The sequence below is a fragment of the Lepidochelys olivacea genome (assembly GCF_965140295.1).
Source record: "Lepidochelys olivacea isolate rLepOli2 genome assembly, chromosome: 1".
NCBI classification, from domain to species: domain Eukaryota; kingdom Metazoa; phylum Chordata; order Testudines; family Cheloniidae; genus Lepidochelys; species Lepidochelys olivacea.
Genome location: NC_140411.1, coordinates 131,021,070 through 131,041,400, shown reverse-complemented (window position 1 = coordinate 131,041,400; position 20,331 = coordinate 131,021,070). Strand labels below are relative to the sequence as shown.

Below are 20,331 nucleotides of genomic sequence, written 5' to 3'. Positions count from 1 at the left end.
GTGAGAATTGCTGTTTGTGATATTACTGCCTGTGCCCACATTTTTCCTACCCCTGCCAGCAAACTTCTTTCTAGGGTCCCAGCTAGGCTTTACTATTTTCTAAGAGCAGGCCCACTCACTCCGACCCATCTCCTAAACTCTTCAAGGAGAAACAGTTTGCCATTCATGCCCCAACACCACACACACACTGCTTCAATAGGGTTGGAGGGTGCTGATGGGTGAAATCTAATGGGGTTATGGCAGCAGTTACCTTGGTTTTTCCCCCAATACACATGCAGGGCAGTGAGAAAAGTAGAGTCTCCTTCTTGCTATTAGCACCACTCATAGGAATTACAAACCCTGATGTCCTTGTAAATTTTCCTAATTGTGCATGTGCTTCTGGAGTCTGTAGTTCCAGTGGATAGCAATAGCAGTGGAGATCCCATTATACTACTTCTTATTGCTCTGTATGTATGTAATTGTGCCAGGCCAGGTACTTCCACCCCTTAAAGCCCTACGGGATTATGGACCTTGTGGACCAATTTGCCAACCTTCCTAAGGAAGCAATGGGAGGAAGGAACTATCCAGTGTGTTCCCTAAAGAGCTCAAAAGTGTGGAAGCCCCACACAGCATTTAGCAACACTGACTGTGGACTTGAAGAGTCACACGGGATCTCCAGAAAATGAATATGAATCCAGATTCAAATTTGCCCATCCAATATTTGAAGGTACTTAGCAGCAGGAGTTTTGATTCAGGCTTTCTCTAGGCAAAATTCTTTATTGGAGTGTTTATCTAGCTCACTGCCATCACAAGAGTTAATAAGATAGCCGAATGGCGTGATACTAAGAGAAAGGGTGAGAAAATTTAGGGACAATATCAGGAAAGGTATTTTTTTTAGCTGAATTCTATTCTGTAGGGAATAATTGTAATAATTAGCAATAGTATATATATAGTGTTTTACCTTTTCAAGAATTTTACAAACATTGCTAATTTTATCCTCAAAAAATTCTGTGTAAGTGTTAAAGTAGGGAAGTGATAGTAGCCACATTACTTCTGTTATTTAAAACTGGTCTGGCCAAACCATTTAACACATTGGTGGGAAAAATCCTACATTGCCAGAAGGAACGGATTAAATAATCTATTAGCCATTTCCTTCTCTAAATTTTGCGATTGTATTAACTATGTCCATTTTAAGATTCAGTTCCTCCATAGACCCCAGGATAATTCTGTTAGGAAGCCACTATATCCCACTTGAGAAAAGAAATTTGACTTGATATCCCACTACAAACTCAACATAACCTGGGCTGCTGGTAATGTTTACATTTTAGATATATGTCCCTGTAACATATTTTTAACTTTTAACTTTGTCTCCTCTGTTCTTGTAGCTTTAATAAGGGCAAAAACTTGAAAGAGAAGGACTGGAGAAACAAATAGAAATTCAAAATAGTGACTATTCCCTAGAAAATAAATATAGTAGGGAATAGTCCTGAGCAGGCAGGTGGAATGGTCTAGCTGACCTAATACGTATTTTTCCATCTCTAATTTCTTTCTATGATTCCATGAAAATTATAATGAGTTTTAAAATAGGGCTAATTGGATGTAGTGATTTAATCTCTCATCAGGAAATTTGGTTCAAGAATTAGAATTGCAAAATTGGTGGGTACATTATGAGAATTTGTACTTCCTTTAATGCACCAGATGTTGGTTAATTCTGGGGCAAGATAGCAGGAAGATTGAAACATCTATAGTAATATAGGAAGTGTAGGCTGGTCATCACCACCTTACACCAGTTCCTGTCCTCATTAAGATCCCATGAACTGTGGTGTTAAAACAAAAGTCACAATTTGATGATTAACTGCAACATATATTTTCAAGGTAATGTTTTGTTCTCATAAAAGCAAATGAAAGATTGAGTTAAAAACATGACTCATAACAAGTTCTTTAGGAGATGGTAAACATTGTAGCTTGACATATACATTATAGTTTGTCATATGTCTCGGTCACACAGTAGTGAAACAATATATTTCCAGATATTGAGGATCAAGCTGAACTCATTTGTGTGACATAAGCCATTAAGAGGTTTATTTTATTTTTATTATTTTTTTAGAAAACATAATTATGGAAAAAAAGTAATTCTACAGTCATTTCAAATTCCTCCTTAGAAATACTGACTCAAAATATTTCATGTGTGAATGTGCAGGAGAATTGATTTGGATCACTTCGTTACCAGGCCTGCAGAACTGTGAAAGCTGAAGCACATCACTTAAATCCATTTATTTCTCACAGGGGATTCGTGATGTGCAAAACTAATCTGAGACAATCTATTTTAATATTGTCTGTAGGCTACATGTGCAAAAGACCTAGAACCGATACTTTTGTCAGAAGCACCTTAAAAAATCAACGTACAGAGAGGATTTTTTTCTATGAATAGCAGAAAGCAAATAAATAAAATCAGTATTTTTAATCTATTAAAAAGGTTTATAGAAATGTATAATTGCAATTGCTGCAACATTACCGAATAAGTTGTGCTGGAAATGGCCCACCTTGATTATCATACACATTGTAAGGAGAGTGATCACTTTAGATAAGCTATTACCAGCAGGAGAGTGGGGTGCGGGGAGAGAAAACCTTTTGTAGTGGTAAACATCCATTTTTTCATGCTTTGTGTGTATAAAAAGATCTTCTATACTTTCCACAGTATGCATCCGATGAAGTGAGCTGTAGCTCACAAAAGCTTATGCTCAAATAAATTGGTTAGTCTCTAAGGTGCCACAAGTCCTCCTGTTCTTTTTGCGAATACAGACTAACACGGCTGTTACTCTGAAACCTGAATAAGTTCAGGTTGCTACATTTGATTTTTTCTGACAGCAGGTGGAAACAAAGACAAAATTACAACACCCTGGGTTAGATTCTGGCCCCCACTCCAGCTGTTTTGTTGGATACATTAGTTAGCCTAGTCACCCAGTTTAGTTGGGGAAAGGGGACATGGTTGGAGTGTTGCTGCACTCTGGCAAGCCTCAACTGCCAGAATGGCCCTTTGAGGCTGTTGCAGCTGGGCAAAAGCAATTCCAAATCTTCTATAAGTGTTATCATTATCTAACTAGCCCCACTTAACCCCAAATCAGAGAGCAGGGGGTGTAAAGTTGGGATAATGGCACCTAACCCCTCCTCACTCCCCTGCCAGATCCTGCTCTGAGCACAGATCAACCAGACCCTAAAATTGGGCTCAATTAATTCAACAACCTTGGTGCCTTTATTCTAGTCTGATTTCTGTTTCAGCAGCAAAAGTCCATCCAAATTTGCTGCCGTTTCCCTTTGTCCTATCTGACTGGTGGGGACCATTTGAATAATAAGTTAACCCTATGTGACCAGCTTGATGATAAAACTCATATGCATGATACAGTTTGCAGTCTTGTGTGCCAATTAACTTGGGTTACACATAAGGGGGGCTTGATCGCAACATGGGACATGTCCAAAAGGAACAGAAACACAAGAACTAGAAGGGTAGAATATATCTAATTTCTTTCCAGGACCACTTAAAACAATTAGTGCCATTGGAATTTTGACTGAAATAAGGCTATCTTTTGTGAAATCTTCTGTTTCCTTCATTGACTCCAGAGCACCCTATTTAGCCCTTTAATTAGAACAGAACTGGGCTACATCAACAAAAATCACTGCGTAATGGAGGTCCCAACTGTAACATATGTCTTACAGTCTGGGTGTGTTCAAGAAAAAACTTTGTAGGAGTGTGTCCAGTACTAAAAAAACAGTGGGTTAAGATACAAGATTAGAAACCATTTACGACAACTGCAAGAAATCTGTGCAGTGCCTTCCCTAGAGATTCGTGTATACTATTCCCATCAATCATTTTCACAAGAAATTTTTGGAGTATGTAGTATAAAGAGGATAATAATTAACAGTCTCTCCTTTTAACTTTATTTTTCACTCCCAGGATTTTCATTAAAGACACTGTCAAACCAGTGAGCAGTCATTTGCAGGCTAGATAGTATTGATGTTCATTTCTACCTAGACAGTCTCCTCCTTAGTGCCCCATCAATGAGGCAGGCATTTAGGAGTGCATCTAGGACATTAGAGAATCTAGTCAGATATTATCAATAGAGCAGTGTTGCCCAGAAAATCATACTGTACGGTCAAGTGGGTTTTCATTTCACAAAGGCAATATCAGAAGACTAGACTGTAATGCATTGGAATACAGAGCTTTCAGTACAACAGGTGTCTGATGAAACAAGTTACATATTAAGCTTTTTTCTGTGCTGTCCTCTGAAAAGTAACCATAGAAGTCTATTGTTTTTTTTTCCCTTAAATTTTAAAATGAACCATGAATGTTCACACTCTCAGCCTGATGGTTGTTTCCATTTTATTGGATAATATTTCAACTTGCTTTATTTCTTTTCCACTAGTGATGAATAGGACTTCTAATGGTGTCCAAAGAGGGAAATATCTTTAGTGCTAAAGAACTAGAACTCTTTCAGTTCCTGGAACACCACTGGCATACCAATACTATTGATCTTGTCCCAGGATTTGAACTCTTTTACTGGTGCTTGCTTGGTGTGGCATCTGGCCCCTTCTAGTGGTAGCTAGACCACCTAGAGCCTGCTACAGCCTTGCCTAAATGAGATGAGTCTTTTAGCTCATGGAATAGAGGCACATGCGATAAGTCCCAGAGGTTCCAAGTTTGATCCCAGTCAACAACAACCAGAGTCTGTTGGCATTACACATGTGAAATACAAGGTGGGGGAAGCATTCTGTGAAGATAAGGTGTATCACATGGACTTCAAACAGCATTCTGTAATAAAAAAAAATCACCAATTAGTGATTTGTCTGGGAAAGTCATAATGACCAGAGAAACTGAATCTCTTTTGACGGTCATTATTAAATAAGAGCAGACATACATTCATTGATACTTGTACAGTAATTTAGCATGATAACATTTTAAAAAGTCAGATATTCACTTAGACTCGAATTTTCAAAGGCGCTCAGGGTAGATCTTAAAGTGCTCATCCACAACTGGGGCCAGTTTTTTCAAAAAGATATGGCTCCCAATTAGGCATCTAAATAAACATCCAGATTTTCAGATGATCTCACTACCTGATACCTCCTATTCTGACCTACTTGTGGATGCTGAGCTATTTGGAAATTATGGTCCCTGTTATAGTAGCCACCTTATTCCCTCCTCCTGTAGCTGACTCTGGACAGGCGCAGAGGTCCAACCATGCCATCAGCTAACAGGATGGAGCCTATATGTTGTTGCTAGGGAAGCATTCAGCAAGCCCCAGTTGTAGTTGTGACCCTGTTGTGTTGATGTTTTACAGTGCATTTTGTTGATAGGATGAAACAGTCTCCATCACAAAATTATCTAATTGCAAACAAATATGTATAAGGTCATTAGATAGTCAGCATTTGTTCAATACATTTTTTGAGCAGTTGATTAACATTTTATTGCCACCACATTAAGATTAAAGCAGTACAGTAAGTTTAACCTTTATTCATTATAATAAATCTTCCATCTGGAGTCACAAATGATCTAAAGCCCCACAGTAAGCCGGGCAAAGCAGTCCTTAGTTAAACCTATATGTAATGCTAATAAGTCAGACTTTTTACAGGTTTATTATTATTTGCATAGCATGGTTTATTACATTTTACATCTTTCTTTTATCTTAAAATATTAATGTTTGTAAATTCTACTGCCCCTGTTTGTACACCTTTTTTGTCAAGGTTTCTGACTGTTAGTCTTAAAACAGACAATGTGGCATAAACTGTTGGGACTAAAACTACAGTGGAAGATAGAGTAATAGTGCACCATTTATATTAAGAGTATGCCAAGTTTTTCTTGCTTTTTATTCTGTAACATTGGTACTAGTTGTTTGTTTTCTAAATACTTACCTATCGACAGCGGGCATCCCTCAGCCCCTTCCAGCAGTGTTCAAAATCAGTGTTGAAGTCAATGTCTAGAACTGACCCATAGCCAGTTGACCCTTTCTCCATGAATGCCAATGATCCGCCAGGCCAGGCTTCATGCCAACCAAATATGATAAACATAATAACACCTTCCTAAAAGAATTGGGTCTAACTCTGGCACCTTCTCTCATCACAGATTAACTGGCAGTAATGAATAGCTTCTGGTTTTCAAGTGTTGTTGAGTGAATAATGTCTGGTGCATTTGCCAGGGTAGAGTTACTGCATTACAGTTATGTAATTTATTTTTCTCTGTGTGGGGAAAAAAGCTGGTAGAATAACAGCACGGTCTGTGGGAGATACAGAGGGGGAGGTCTGAGCTCTTTATTGGTAACTGAACAAAGCTTACTTGTCTGTTACACAAGCTAATGGTTGAAATGCAGCCCCTATTAAGGGTCTCAGGTGCTTTAGATATCAATGCATTTGTATTCTCTCTGTGCCTTAACTTAAGTACACTGAAACATAACTTTAAATAAGAATAATTCCACCTGGACAGTGATGTAGTTGGTTGATTTCATACAATTTGGCTTCCTTAAAAATCTCAAATTTGTCTTCTATTGCAAATAGTTTTTTTTTCCCTGAGTCCCTAACAGAGTAGGGATGACCTAGTAGTTAGGACACTAACACAAGATTTGAGAAACATGTGTTCAATTCCCTACTTTACCACAGATTTTCTAGGCATTTCACTTAGCCTCTCTTTGCCTCAGTTTTCCATCAGTAAAATTGAGATAATACTTTCCTACCTCACAGGGGCATTGGAATAAATACATTTGAAGCTTGTGAAGTGCTTTGAGATATACCGATGGGAAAAGTGCTATGTAACAGTTAGGTTTTATTATCTATTCTAGCACTATGATTCACTTATTTGCATGCCTTAAATGCATCAGTAAAGGTGCAACATTTTGATTTGGAAGGAATTTAAGACACAAGTTAGGTCACTAGTATTTTATTTTTCTCACGTAAAAATGTGTGTTTGTCCTAACAGCATATTTCAGTTCAAAATTTAAAATCTAAGCCGCGGTGGGCAAAGTACAGCCTGTGGGCCGGATCTGGCCCACCAGACATTTTAAGCCGGCCCTCAAGCTCCTGCTGGGGAGCGGGGTCTAGGGCTTGCCCTGCTATGACACTCCATCCAGGGAGTAGGGGTGGGGGCCTCTCCAAGCAGCTCCTGGAAGCAGCGGCATGGCCCCCCTCCTGCTCCTACACTCTCCAATGACCCCACTCCAATGGCCCCCTCCAGTGCTCCAATGGGAGCTGCAGGGGCGGGACCTGCAGACGGGGCAGTGTGCAGAGCCACCTGGCCGCGCCTCCACATAGGAACTGGAGGGGGGACATGCTGCTGCTTCCAGGAGCCGCTTGAAGTAAGCGCCGCCTGGAGCCTGCACCTCTGAGCCTCTCCCCATGCCCCAACCCCCTGCCTGAGCCCCGAGCCCCCTCCCACCCGCCAAACTCCTCAGTCCCAGCCCAGAGCACCCTCCTACACCCCAAACTCCTCATCTTCAGCCCAGAGCCCCCTCCCACACCCTGAACTCCTCATTTCTGGCCCCACCCTGAAGCCCGCACCCCCAAACAGAGCCTTCACTCTCTCCCATACCCCAACCCCAATTTTGTGAGCATTCATGGCCCACTCTACACTTTCTATTCCCAGATGTGGCCCTCAGGCCAAAAAGTTTGCCCACCCCGAGCTAAGCTGTCTAAATGCTATGTACAGTTTGGTAGGACAAAACTATGGACTTCATAACTGGAGAACAGCACAGCACTATGAGATACAAGAGAGGCAGCCTGCCAATGTTTTATTTAATACGTCTTCTTATAACTGAGAATGGCTCTATAAAGAGTAAGATGGTAACATAGCTCCATGGAGCAGATGACGAGTGAACTATGGCGGAACACTTGCTAATGGTCTCCTGATAATTGCAGCCCCCTCCAAAGGCTCATTAAAATTTCAGTCCTCATGAGAATTCTTCCATCTGAAGTCCCAGTGTGGTGTGTGCCCACTTTTTATAATGGCGTGAAAAAAGTAGCCCCATGGTGGCTATTAGGAAAAGTTTTCACTGTATTTCATTAGCTGCTGCCTCCTCTTGTACTCATCCTTAGCATCTGAAAGTCATTTACCTTCACAAACAGTCCACTTAAACTAAACAAATAGAAATCAATTACTTCTAATGAGATTTCTTATGTGATATGTTGCCTATGTAATTTTAGTTGGTCCTCTGTTTCTTAATTACTGGTTTAGTCTTGCTGCATTCCCTTGTACCAAACACATACACAGTTTTACCCTGAGCGTGATGGATACACACAAGAAGAATGTAAATGTAAAGGCCAGAAATACAGCTGCTTCTGAGGAACACTCATTGCTGCTCCGGTTGGGAGGTTGCAGACATGATTTTAACCTTCCTTTGAGCTCCCCGAGCATGGGATACTGATGCCAGGGCAGCTCCCTGGCTGCTGTAATTTCTTGTGTTTCTAAGGAGGTTTTATGGCAGTTGAGGATCACTAGGGCTACTTTCCCCAGGCCAAATAATCTGCACCTTCTATAGGGAGATTGGTAATGTTTTCTGTGTGGCCATCCCTGCTCCCTCCCCACCGCCATTAATATTAAGCAGTGTTAGGGCTATTCTAACTTATGCTGGACTGAAATATTTATAATGGGCAAAGATGCAGCCCAGAATTGGTGTGGCATAGGAGGAGTGTCCCTGGCATATCCATTTTTCTCCAGCCATGTTCCTTTTCCCTGATATGATGGCAGAACAGCATAAGAGCCCTGTGCTAGTTCTCTACCATCTAGTAATCCTCCTACACTCAGGTGATCCCCCTGTTGGGTGGGTGATCCGCTGCAGGATAGGTACACTGCCTTTAGGTCAGCTTTGCACCAAGAGAGAAGTGCAAACCTTCCCTGACACAGAGCGAGTTTGCAGAATCCTGCCTGTATGCATTGCTTTCCAAATGAAGGTGTCGGGTACTAAAAAAGCAATGGATTAAGATACAAGATTAGAAACCATCTACTACAACTGCAAGAAATTTCTAGAGATACATGTATACTATTCCCATCAATCATTTTCACAAGAAATCTTGGAGTATGTAGTGTAAAGAGGATAATTAGTAACAGTCCCTCCTTTTAACTTTATTTTTCACTCCCAGGATTTTCATTAAAGACACTATCAAACCAGTGAGCAGTCATTTGCAGGCTAGATAGTACTGATGCTCATTTCTACCTAGACAGTCTCCTCCTCAGTTCCTCATCAATGAGTCAAGCTGGGGCTTTATTACCCATTTCAGTCCTCACTTTAAATATGTGGTAAGTGGTGACTGTACATTAATGTAATAATATTGCCTTTGCTCGGCCACTTATGGTGCTTTTCATAAGAAAAAAAAATGTCATCTGGCAATATGAATAATCTTCAATAATATTTTTATTCAAAAGATTCCACTCTCCTTGAAGCTAATAATTAGAGTTAAAATCCACTCACTGTCTCTACAACTGGTTGCCATTTGTGTCTTGCAGGTTAACCTTTTATATTTTTGGGAAATCAGAGATAAACAGGACTATTCTGCATTCACAATAAATGTGCTGCCCTCCTTAATACTTGGTTATTAATCTATTAATGGTAGCCTTCTAAGGATGCTCTCTTCTTCCCTTCTGGTTTGGTCATTATCTTGCAAATCAGTGACTTATGAATTTAGCTTTAGGCTTACAGGTTTCAAAAGGTTCTCACCACACATTCACTCCAATTGTTGTCCTGTAACAATTAAACACATTCCACTAAATGTAAAATGAGCAATTCATAATTTACTTCTATGGGAGACCAAATGCTTTTGAAATGGAGTTCTAAGCCATAGTGCTACTGATGGCAGAGGTCATTGCGGTCAAAGTGCACTCTCCATTCATTGAATGTTCCCAGCCCACGGATACCTTGATGGATGCTTTAAAAATATGGGTGGATTGAATAGACTAGGTATCTACAAAATACAATTTCTTTATTTCCTGTCAATGACACTTGCAGCTGATGGATTTTAGCTTGTTTTTTCATCAGGGAATTTATAACACAAGGTACAGTGATCATTCTTGTTGCTTCTTCTGTGATATTGATCATATCTGACAGATTTAACCTAGGACTGTACAAAGGGGGTGTAATGATGTGTAATCTCAGAGTATTTGGTATATAGTAGGCAAAAACGACAATGGATTGGCCAATGTGCATATGAATTTTAAATTGTTGTGTACTCTTCTATCCAAAGGTAGGACTCTGCCACCTTTAGTGACAAGGACTAGTACTTTACTCAGTTGGACTATTTTGGAGGTAAGGTGCATAAATGTGATAGAATCTGTTGCCAAGCCTACTCCCAGCCTCCAGTACTTTATATTAGAGCCCTGAGTGGAACTATTCTTTAATCCCGCTCCCACCTGCTCCCCCTATTATGGCAGTGGGTCCTGTAGGACCTGCAGGATCCCAGTCCCACTTCAGGTCTCCACACTAGCCACACACAGGGCTCTACTTTAGATAGTACCTATAGCACTCTCTTATCGCCAGTCTGATCTCACATTTGTTATATTTCTGCTGCTATTCTAAGAGCATATTAAGTTGAATGATGCATATTTACAAGGATGTTGTAACATCTTTTGTACAAGCTCTCCTTATGCATGAATTAAAAAGCTTTTATTGTGGAAATACCACAGATACTCAGCTGGAGTAATTTGGCATAGCTCTGTTTGTGTCAATGGAACATTACTAATTTATACCAGCTAAGGATCTGCCCCGCTATTTAGAAAACGTCTATAAAAATGAGTTAAAAATGTCACTGGATCCCATTCCATAGTCCTTACCCCCCCCCCCATACACCTTAGATAACTCATATTCAGAGTATACCTTTTTGTAATGAATATAAGGCCTCAGTATGGAGGATTCTGTAGGTGTTGCACAGGCTCAAGATCATGGGGTTGAAGCACAGCCCCTCTATAACGACTTCTCCAGCCTATGGACTAGAATAGCAGCCGTGCCCTCTATGCAGGGATTGGAAAAAGATATTAATAATATTAATAATAGGGATATTAATAATAAGACTTAGCACTTGCCATATAAAGCACATTTTGTCCATAAATATCACAGCACTTTGCAGAGATGGGATAAGCCTGGTTATCTCACTTTGGTGATGGAGATAGAATTGACCATGATCTATCCCAACAGCCCTTCTGCATCAGCTTACTCACAGCCATTGCAAAGCCTACTTCCTCAGTGCCTTTGAGATTCATTGGCCCGAATATACTACTTCTCCTGCAACCATGCACTCACATGACAGGTCTGTGGAAGAGCTCAGGTGGCACAACAGGGTGTACATGGGACATCCACGGTGAAATTTCCTATTACTTTTTTCAGCAGTACTCTTTTCATGTTAAAAGTTTGACTATGGGCATTCTGATCCCCCCTCCCCCCCCAAAAAAAAAAGTACACAGTAGTCTGTCAGGAATGGCCCCTGTGCCCTTTCCCCACTTGCGGAGATATTCCCCCAGCAGGTTGGCAACCTCCCTGTTGGTGATGCTTGAGGTCTTGCATACACCCCAGAATCATTTCCTGTATGCCTCAGGGGTCAGTTCAAACTTCAGCAGCAAAGACTGTTTGAACATGTCATAATCCTCCTGCTCAATACCATCCATTTGGCTGAACGCCTCTATGGCCTTGGGACCCAGCAGGGGGTTAGACAGCAGAGCCTGCCTGCGGGGTCAATCTGGTTCAGATCACAAGCATTTTCAAAGGCTGTGAGGTAGGCATCAATATTGCCTCCTTCCTTAAACTGGGGCGGCAGTTTAGTGTCTAGATTCCCCGCAGAACTGGCATCTCGGGGCCCTTCCCCTCTTACCCCCCGGCAGGCGCTCTTGGCTAAGCACAGGCTCAATTGCATGAATAAAATACTGAAGTAAACACTTAATTTCATGTATGAACACTGTGATAGGATTTGGAGTTCAGTGGTGGAACCAACCCATGTACAATTTTCAAGTCGTGTATGGGACGTTTACACAAAAAACCCATTAGAAAATTTGAAGGCACTGCTGTATGCATGCTTTCTGCTCATTGTTTTGAGAAAGTAATCTTTTCTCGCATTTCACAAATGCAAACAAAAAGGCAAGAGCATGCCATAGAACATAGACTCTTGCAATTTATTTTTTGTCTTTGTCATATTTCTGGTCAGCTCTTGCACAAGTTAATTTTTGTGAGCATTTTGCTTTCTAAACAAATTGCAGTAGATAAGGCAGGTTTGTGTAGCAGGTGTAAAGAGGCATAAAGACAGAAGCAATATGGAAGCAGAAAGATGATAGAAATACTGCAGCAACTAGAAGAGGAGGAAAATGGACTAAAATACACTAGTCTGCCTGTTTATCCTCCAGATTTCCTGCTGATTGATTTCTCACTATGGTGTCTTGGCTGTTCAGCATGGGTTGTTAAGTTGGACGTTAGTCTTTATGGAAAGGTCATTTCCTGAGTAATGAATGTAATACCTAAGCTTTAAAAAGGCTGCAAGAAGAGAATAAGAAACAAGGATGAGGGTGTTATTTTATTTCAATAATTAAAAGATCTCTAGATCTTATAGTGCCCATTAAAATATCTTGTGCAATAAATTTTATTTTTAATAAGTAAAAATAGAAGTATAATTGTGGTCTTTACTGAATGTGCTATACTAATTTGTTGTTCAGTTTTAGAAATTATTGTTCTTGTATTTCTGGGAAAATAAATGTTGCCTCTTTCCCTTTTCTACATTTTAAGGGGTGTGTGTGTGTGTTTTACAGTCCTGGGAAGTCAATACAGTTTATTAAGAAAGATGACTTTTTTTTTAATTTTATTTTGTAATGTCTGTGATATTTGAAACTATGGCAAAATGCCTGCTTTTTTATATACGCTGCATAATTCTTGTCTTGCAGCAGGAGGTTTTACAGTATCTTGTACATTTAGAACAAAGAACTGAAACTGTAGGCTAATCGGGTGTGTGGAAGCATTTGTCCTTCAGATCAGGATGGGAAATATTTCACTTCAAGCCAGACGGGTTATTAAAGGACCCCACCTGCTAGATATCACAACAGAAGGACTCTTTGCATTTGAAGGTGTCCCTAGCTTCTACTTATCTTTTTCATAGCTTCAAGTCTGTTATACCTTGGCACAAATACAAAGGGTTATGTTTGTGATCATGCAGGCTGTGTGTACCAGATAGGATGATTTTAAGATGAGGAAGAAATTGACATACAGCAGTTCATATTTGAGCCGAAAAAAAGGAAAATAGGACACATTCCCCACATTTTAAAAAAATAGTACAGTGTATATGCAAGCAGTGCAAGCGATGTTAAGTGAAACAATTTCTTCGCATTGTTCTATTCCTCACTTTAAACGCTACTTGATCACCACTTGGGGTCATGACAAAGCTTTCCAGGGGTGAAGCAGAAAGCTTTTTCGCCTCATACTTAAGTCACATATGTCTTTGTTTTAGTTGGCTGCTGCTCTCTATCATTCACAGCAGGTGTTGATATTAGGCTGCCCAATGCCACTGCTGGAACTTGTGAAAAGGGATCAGTAAGGAAGCAGTCAAAAAGGGATAAACATGGACATCAATTTGTAGTTTCTTACTAATATTTAGTTTGGAGTCTATCATTCCGGGTGGTGATAAAGGACAATAAAGAGCATAAAGCATTGAAGAGCTATTCACAGCTGGAATTTGGGCTTTCAGACAATCTTAACATTGATTTGATATGGATTTGGCTTTGAGGCCATAACATGAAGATAAAGAATAGGTTCCTCAAAAGTGACAAAATACTGTGTTATATCATTTGGGAAATGGCAAGAGAATGTTGTCATAATACTTTGTTACTGGAATGATTTTAAAAGAATGAGACATGTAAACTTAAGAATTAAATGAATGTAAATTGCAAATTATATTAGTAATTGTGGCTTTTTGGTAAGGGTGAGGCTACAGTGATCTGGAGGCTGGACAAGAACTACAATATTACCTCTGAGGGGGGGTTTACTGATCCCAAAATGCATATATTGTAATTGTTCATAAATACTTTTATAAAGTGAATGTAATGCTCATGAGAACAGACAGACTAATAGACCTGAGAAGGGAAGTCCTCTATTTATCTGCAGGTCTGACACAGAATGAACAGTAGCAGTGCAAATTTCCGCAGATTGAGCCAAATCCTCCCCACATTTACACTGGGGTACATCCAGGATAATTGGAGCAAAGTCAATCGATTTACAGAGTATTCACATCTCTATAACAGACTCCGCTCTGGCCTGTTGCTCGGCCATTGTGTCTCTCTCTTGGGCCAGAGAGACCACTTCTAGAAACAAGACGCTTACTCTTTGTGTCTACGAAGGCCTGCAGTTCTCTGCTAAGACTCCCAATCAGAGTACCTGTTGTGGCAGTGGTTCTTGATGTTTTAATTCAATTAACTGGAAACAGGACTGAAATCACCAACTCGATTCACATAAACATTGTTTTAGCTGTCAGACCTTATCAGCTTGTGCTCAGTACCAACCTAGAAGAGATTTCAATAAATCATCCAAGGGAAAGACTTTATATTCCTTTAGAAATCTACCGAATTACGTATACTCATTGGGACAGATCCTCAACTGCATCAGCCCTTTACAAGGCTGAGCTGGGAGTAGAGGGCCACAAAGATGGCTTTACATGTCATTTATGCTATCTGATTCTGAGCCTGGCAAGAAGCCATTTCAGCCCCTGGTACAACTCAGAGAAATCTCATTGATCTGAAGGCCAAAAGGAATCACTGTACTCATCTAATCTGATCTTCTGTATAACATAGCCATAGAACTTCCCTGAATTAATTCCTGTTTGAACTAGAAATCTCTTTTAGAAAAAACATCTAATCTTGATAAAAATTGCTGGTGATTGATAATCCACCCTCGGCCTTCCACTATGGCCATTGGTAAATTATTCCAATGGTTTATTACCCTCACAGTTAAAAATGTGTGCCTTGTTTTCAGTCTGAATTTTTCTAGCTTCAACTTCTAGCCATTGGATCTTGTTATACCTTTGTCCACTAGTTAGAAGAACCCATTTTCAAATTATTGTTCCCCATGTATGGAGTTATAGACTGTGATCAAGTCAACCCTTAACCTTTCCTTTGATAAGCTAAATAGACTGAATTCCTGGAGTCTATCATGATAAGGCATGTTTTGCAATACTTTAATTATTCTTATGACTCTTCTCTGAAGCCTCTCCAATCTATCAACATCCTTCTTAAATTGTGGACACTAGAACTGGGCACAGTATTCCAGTAGCAATTGCACTGGTGTCAGATAACCTCCCTTCTCTTACTTAAAATCCCCCAGTTTCTATGTCCAAGGATAGCATTAGCCATTTTGACTACAGCTTTGCTTTGGAAGCTCATGCTTAGCTGATAATTCGCCATGACCCCCAAGTCTTTTTCAAAGTCACTGCTTCTCTGGATAGATTTTCCCGTTCTGTAAATATGATCTAAATTCTCTGTTCCTAGATATATAATATAGTTTTACATTTGACTGTATTAAAACACATAGTGTTTGCTTTCACCCAAGTGATCCAGATTGCTCTGTCCTCATCATTATTTACTAGTCTCCCAATCTTTGTGTTTATCTGCAAACTTTATTAGTGGTAAAACCCCTGCAGGCTTCCCCAATTGCAACCAGCTGCCAATACCCTAAGGTAAGTAGCCCCCAAACTTTTTACATGCCCTCCCGTAGTGTCTGCCCTCCCCCCACCCCACCTCCCTAGCCACCTACACACTCCCTGGGGCTGCGGCCAGGAGCAGGGGATACGGACAGGGGTAAGGGGGCAGAGGCTTGGACCCGGAGCACAGGGCCAGCAGCCAAGGCCCCAGGAGCAGAGCCCCAGCTGCGGGGCCAGCAGCCAGGCCAGCAGATGGGACCACAGGCATGGAGCCAGAGCCAGGGTCAGGTGCAGAAGGGAATGGTACTTCCTTCCTGCCCCCTCGGGGGGGATGGCCCAGGCCCAAGCCTCTCCCCCACAACTTTCCTCAGCACCCGCGTGGTGGTGGGAGGGGCGTGCCCCACAAATTGGGGACCTCTGCCTAAGGGGGTCATTCTGGCAGCAACACTCCCAGCCACAGCTCCTTTGCCTTGGCCATGTCCCCAATTATAGTGGGTGGGAGGGGTTATTTCAGAGATATGTATGCCATCTGTACAACTACCTGAATCCCCAAGGAACTGTTTGACATGGCTTTATGGTTGCACTGCACCAAGAAAATGGAGCAAAACAGACAGAATGGGTCTAAGTACCCAGTACATTCATTTAAAAAGTTTATGGAAGCAGAAAAATCCCAATCTGTTCCCCTTATAATATATTATTTTACTTCTTGATTTCAGCTCCATTGGTATGTTAAAGAAAAACTTTTTCCATTCACACAAACATAGCAGATCCAAAGAAATTACAGCTGAAAACTTAGTTTATATAAATTTAGAAGCCTTATTTTAAGGCAGTTTTACTATAATGACGATTGAGATGTTTTTATATTTGTTGGGATTTTTTTAAAAAAAGAGGTTGAGAAATGTGATACTGTGTGCAGTTGCAATTTGCATAGTATAACAAATCACAATGGGTCTTTATGTGCTCTTCCCGTTATCCTGGAATTATATGGGAGACTTTTTTATTTTTAATGAAGTCATGGTTTAGAGGGGGGAAAAACAGTAGTGAAAACAGGAACTGAATATTACAGTTTGGTTTCTTTCTGTGCCTTTAAATGAAAGGAGCTCTGTGTTTACTATTCTGAGCTTTAGACACTCCAACCATCTGTTTCATTAATAGGGATGGGAGAACCTTGCAAAGTTCCAGCCTCCATATCCTATCAAAAATTCCAACCCAGAGTATTCTAAACCCCATAAAGTGTCTTTTTAAAAGAGTCATAAAGCAAATTGGAAAAAAATCAAAATGCATTTTAAAAATATACCAGATTCCTGAAAGTCCACTGTAAATTCCCATCTTTGAAACAAAAGCACAGTCATCTAGGAGTATTTAGTGACATTTTACTTTATCCCTCTGAAATCTATAAACTAGCCCACACAGAAGGAACCGAGCTGGTTTATGCAGTTCCGTACAAACAGATAATCCCTTGCCTTGAATCTAAAAATGGCTTTGGGCAAATATTATGATCTGGTATTCAAAGCATGGAAGGATATATATCCTCATCAAGAGAAGACATATTTATTCATTCATTTTGTGCCATAGGGGGTTGCTGTTTTGCCTTTATGATTAGTTTTTAAATTAAGAAACCTTGCTCTTTAAGTTAATGAGGATCAGCAGAGAACTATTGAAACAAAAAAAAAATCTTTATATGTTAAACATCAGATATTCGTTGATGGCAGTTTCATTCAGTCACCTTTCAGTACATTTAGAAAGAATTCAAAATCACAAAGATGAACCAGCTTTAATTTGATGCTGCTAGGAAAACTAAAATGTGTTTGGGCTCTGCATATTAATTACCTTGCTGTTTTAAAGGTTACAACAGTCACTTTTTCCCAGGGAGGTCATAGTTCTGATTTAATAAAGGCTTATGAATTACAGAATATTATAGAGCCTTTGCAATGGACTGCAGAAACAAAACCAGCAAGGTTTATTCTTTGCTTGACAAACCCAAAAAAAGATAATAAAGGGGTGTGAAAAAAGAACTAGATCGGTGTTGAAAAAAATTGTTCTGGCATTTATGGATCAATAGATTCTTTCTTCAGTGTTAAATGGAACAGAAAAGAGAGTGCAACTTTAATAACTACCATGCCTGTCCTGACTAAAGTTTTCATAAATAAGCCAACACAAAAGGATCTTTTTTAGCAATGACAATATGATTCATTTTGTAGTAAATTAGAGCAACTGTTTCAAGATGAATGCAAGTGCTTATAAAGCACTTGTTGGCATTAAATACTATTAGTAATTGCTAATAAAATATCAGAAAGTGATTTTGGTGAGAGTGCATTGCACTAAATTGTAGCTAATCTTGCTTTAGCATTATCAGCCTTTATGACATCCTAATTAAAATTATATAACCTAAATGTGGAGTTTTGTCCCTTTTTTGAAATGTATTCCTCTCAAGTATGTTATATGATGTTGCTTTTAAATCTTGACATAGATTTTCTGTACACAGTTGGGAATTTTACGATAGACCATGACATGGAAATACAAGTGCTACTGAGTTTAAACACGGCCATTTCTTGTCTAATTTCTTTTGTTGTTGTTTTTGTTATTATTCTAGCCATGTGTATTTAGAAGTATCTTCTGGACAATTAAGTAACAGCCAGAGCCACGACAAACATATTTGTGCTCCCTTGGCAAAGCAGTTCAAATGGGCCATATTTGCAAAGCCCATGATTCAGTAGAATTACTTATCCTCCTCAGCTCTGCCATATCATATGACCAAGAGTTTTAGATCCACAGGGTGAGCCTAATGGGGAATGTGTCCAAAACTGGTGTTTATTTTTTTCCTAGGGGCCTCAAATTTTCTCCACAGAGCTCTCTATCAGCAGACAGCAACTCTTATCTCACACCAAGGGGGCTCTGGATCATAAGTGGTGAATGTTCATCATTTCAATCAGTCCCTGGGCGATGGGCCTCCAGTGGTTTGTGGTCCTCATTTGGCAGCATTGTCTGAACTGGCCCTGATTATTAGCTTAGAAATGGCAATGTGTTACTCTTTTTTTAAACTCAGGACAGTTTTGAATTGATGTAAGTTAGTGTTAAATTAATGGTGTCCATTTGAAAATGTTCAGCTGTTCTAAAGCGTTCATTCTAGAATTCTGATTTCCAGTCACACGATAGGATAAGCTCTCTGCATTTTTTTTTTAAAGCAATGAATGACTATCCATGGTAATATGGACATAGTGCATAGTTTTGAACCCAAATTGTTCCACTCAGCATGGGTTAGTGTGATGTTTTGAATAAGCTAATTTCAGAAATGCAAAACTAATCAGAACCTTATTTTTTTAGTTCATGTTATTCTAAGTTTCAAGACAAGTAGCAAATATGACATGCTTTATTTCTAAAATCTAATAATTATGGTATAGGGTGTGAAAAAATAGCAAAACAACTTTCATAAAATCTCCAAGGAAGGATTTGGAATCCAATTTGTTCAGATGAAGTCTGGATGCTCAGGGTTGAATGACTGAGGATTGACCTGCTATCTTTCTTGTAAATATCCTTTGTAGAATTGAATTGAGTGTAATTTTTCTTAGGGTTTTCAATTTTGTTTTACTTATTTTTCATTTATTTTAACTGTTGCCACATACTTGTCTCTGTACTGTACAATGATTATAAATTGCAGAACTGCTCAGTACTGGACTATTCTGGGCAATGCCAAAAGGAATCCAAAGGAATGTGCAAGGGATCATTGTCCTCAGTGAAAGAACTGATATCCTAATTCTTCCTGTGTGTTGTAGATGCACAGTACAATAAGAACGTTTGGATGAGGGTTTTTTTATGTTACTCACATAAAGATTTATCAAATTTGTGAAACCTTCAACCTGCATTGCTTGTTGGATATTGGGTTATTTTGAAAAAAAGATTTTTTTTTATTTTTTTCTGCCATCACACATGGCATCTACAGCAGGGGGGAAATGTTCTGTGGTTTTAATGTTTGAACTGAAGACATTTAGTTAGTACTATGACCTTTTATAAATATAAATTGAAGGAGAAAAGAAGGGGAATATGTGTTGTGAATATGTGAATATCCCATTGCTAATTCTGTGGCTGGTGAACTAAAATTGTCTCTTTTGCCTTTTAGGTTTTCTAAGTACTGGAGACCAAGCTGCAAAAGGCAATTATGGATTACTTGACCAAATCCAGGCTTTACGATGGATTGAAGAAAATATTGGATCCTTTGGAGGAGACCCAAAAAGAGTTACTATTTTTGGATCTGGAGCAGGAGCATCCTGTGTTAGTCTGCTAACACTATCTCATTATTCAGAAGGTAACGATCCTCTTGGTAAAATAAAGGTAAAAAGGGATCCTTTAAAACAAGGCATTTTAGGCTGAAGACTCAAATAGGACCCTTCAGTGTTCCCACCAGGAAGAAAAACAAAACAAAACAAAAAAACCCAATCAAGCAAACAGAAAAACGTAAGGGGAAGATTCACTGGTGTTCTCCAACTGCTTTGCTATGGCACACAGCAGCATTAAATCCGGGTCTGTGGTTGCACCAGGTGAATCTCGCCAAGTATTTTCAAATCGTTTCAGAAAAATGCAAATATATTCTAATTTATCAGAATAGTCAATGATAACAGGAAAATATATGTAAGCAGGTAATGAAAAATGATGTCAGTGCAGAAGGATCCTGGAAATCAAGCCTATTAAACTGATTTTAGCTGAGCACATTTTTTTTTTTCAAAT

The 20,331-nt window shown here is 39.5% G+C and overlaps 1 protein-coding gene across 5 annotated transcripts in view; it reads left to right on the top strand.

The window, feature by feature from the left end:
- NLGN4X (neuroligin 4 X-linked) overlaps positions 1-20,331 on the top strand; it is a 248,917-nt gene that overhangs the window by 213,193 nt on the left and 15,393 nt on the right. For all 5 annotated transcript variants that reach the window (XM_084632564.1, XM_084632563.1, XM_084632567.1 and 2 more), the window contains one exon: positions 19,727-19,912. In XM_084632564.1, the coding sequence (XP_084488690.1) occupies positions 19,727-19,912 (186 nt within the window). The remainder of the gene's footprint in view (positions 1-19,726; positions 19,913-20,331) is intronic.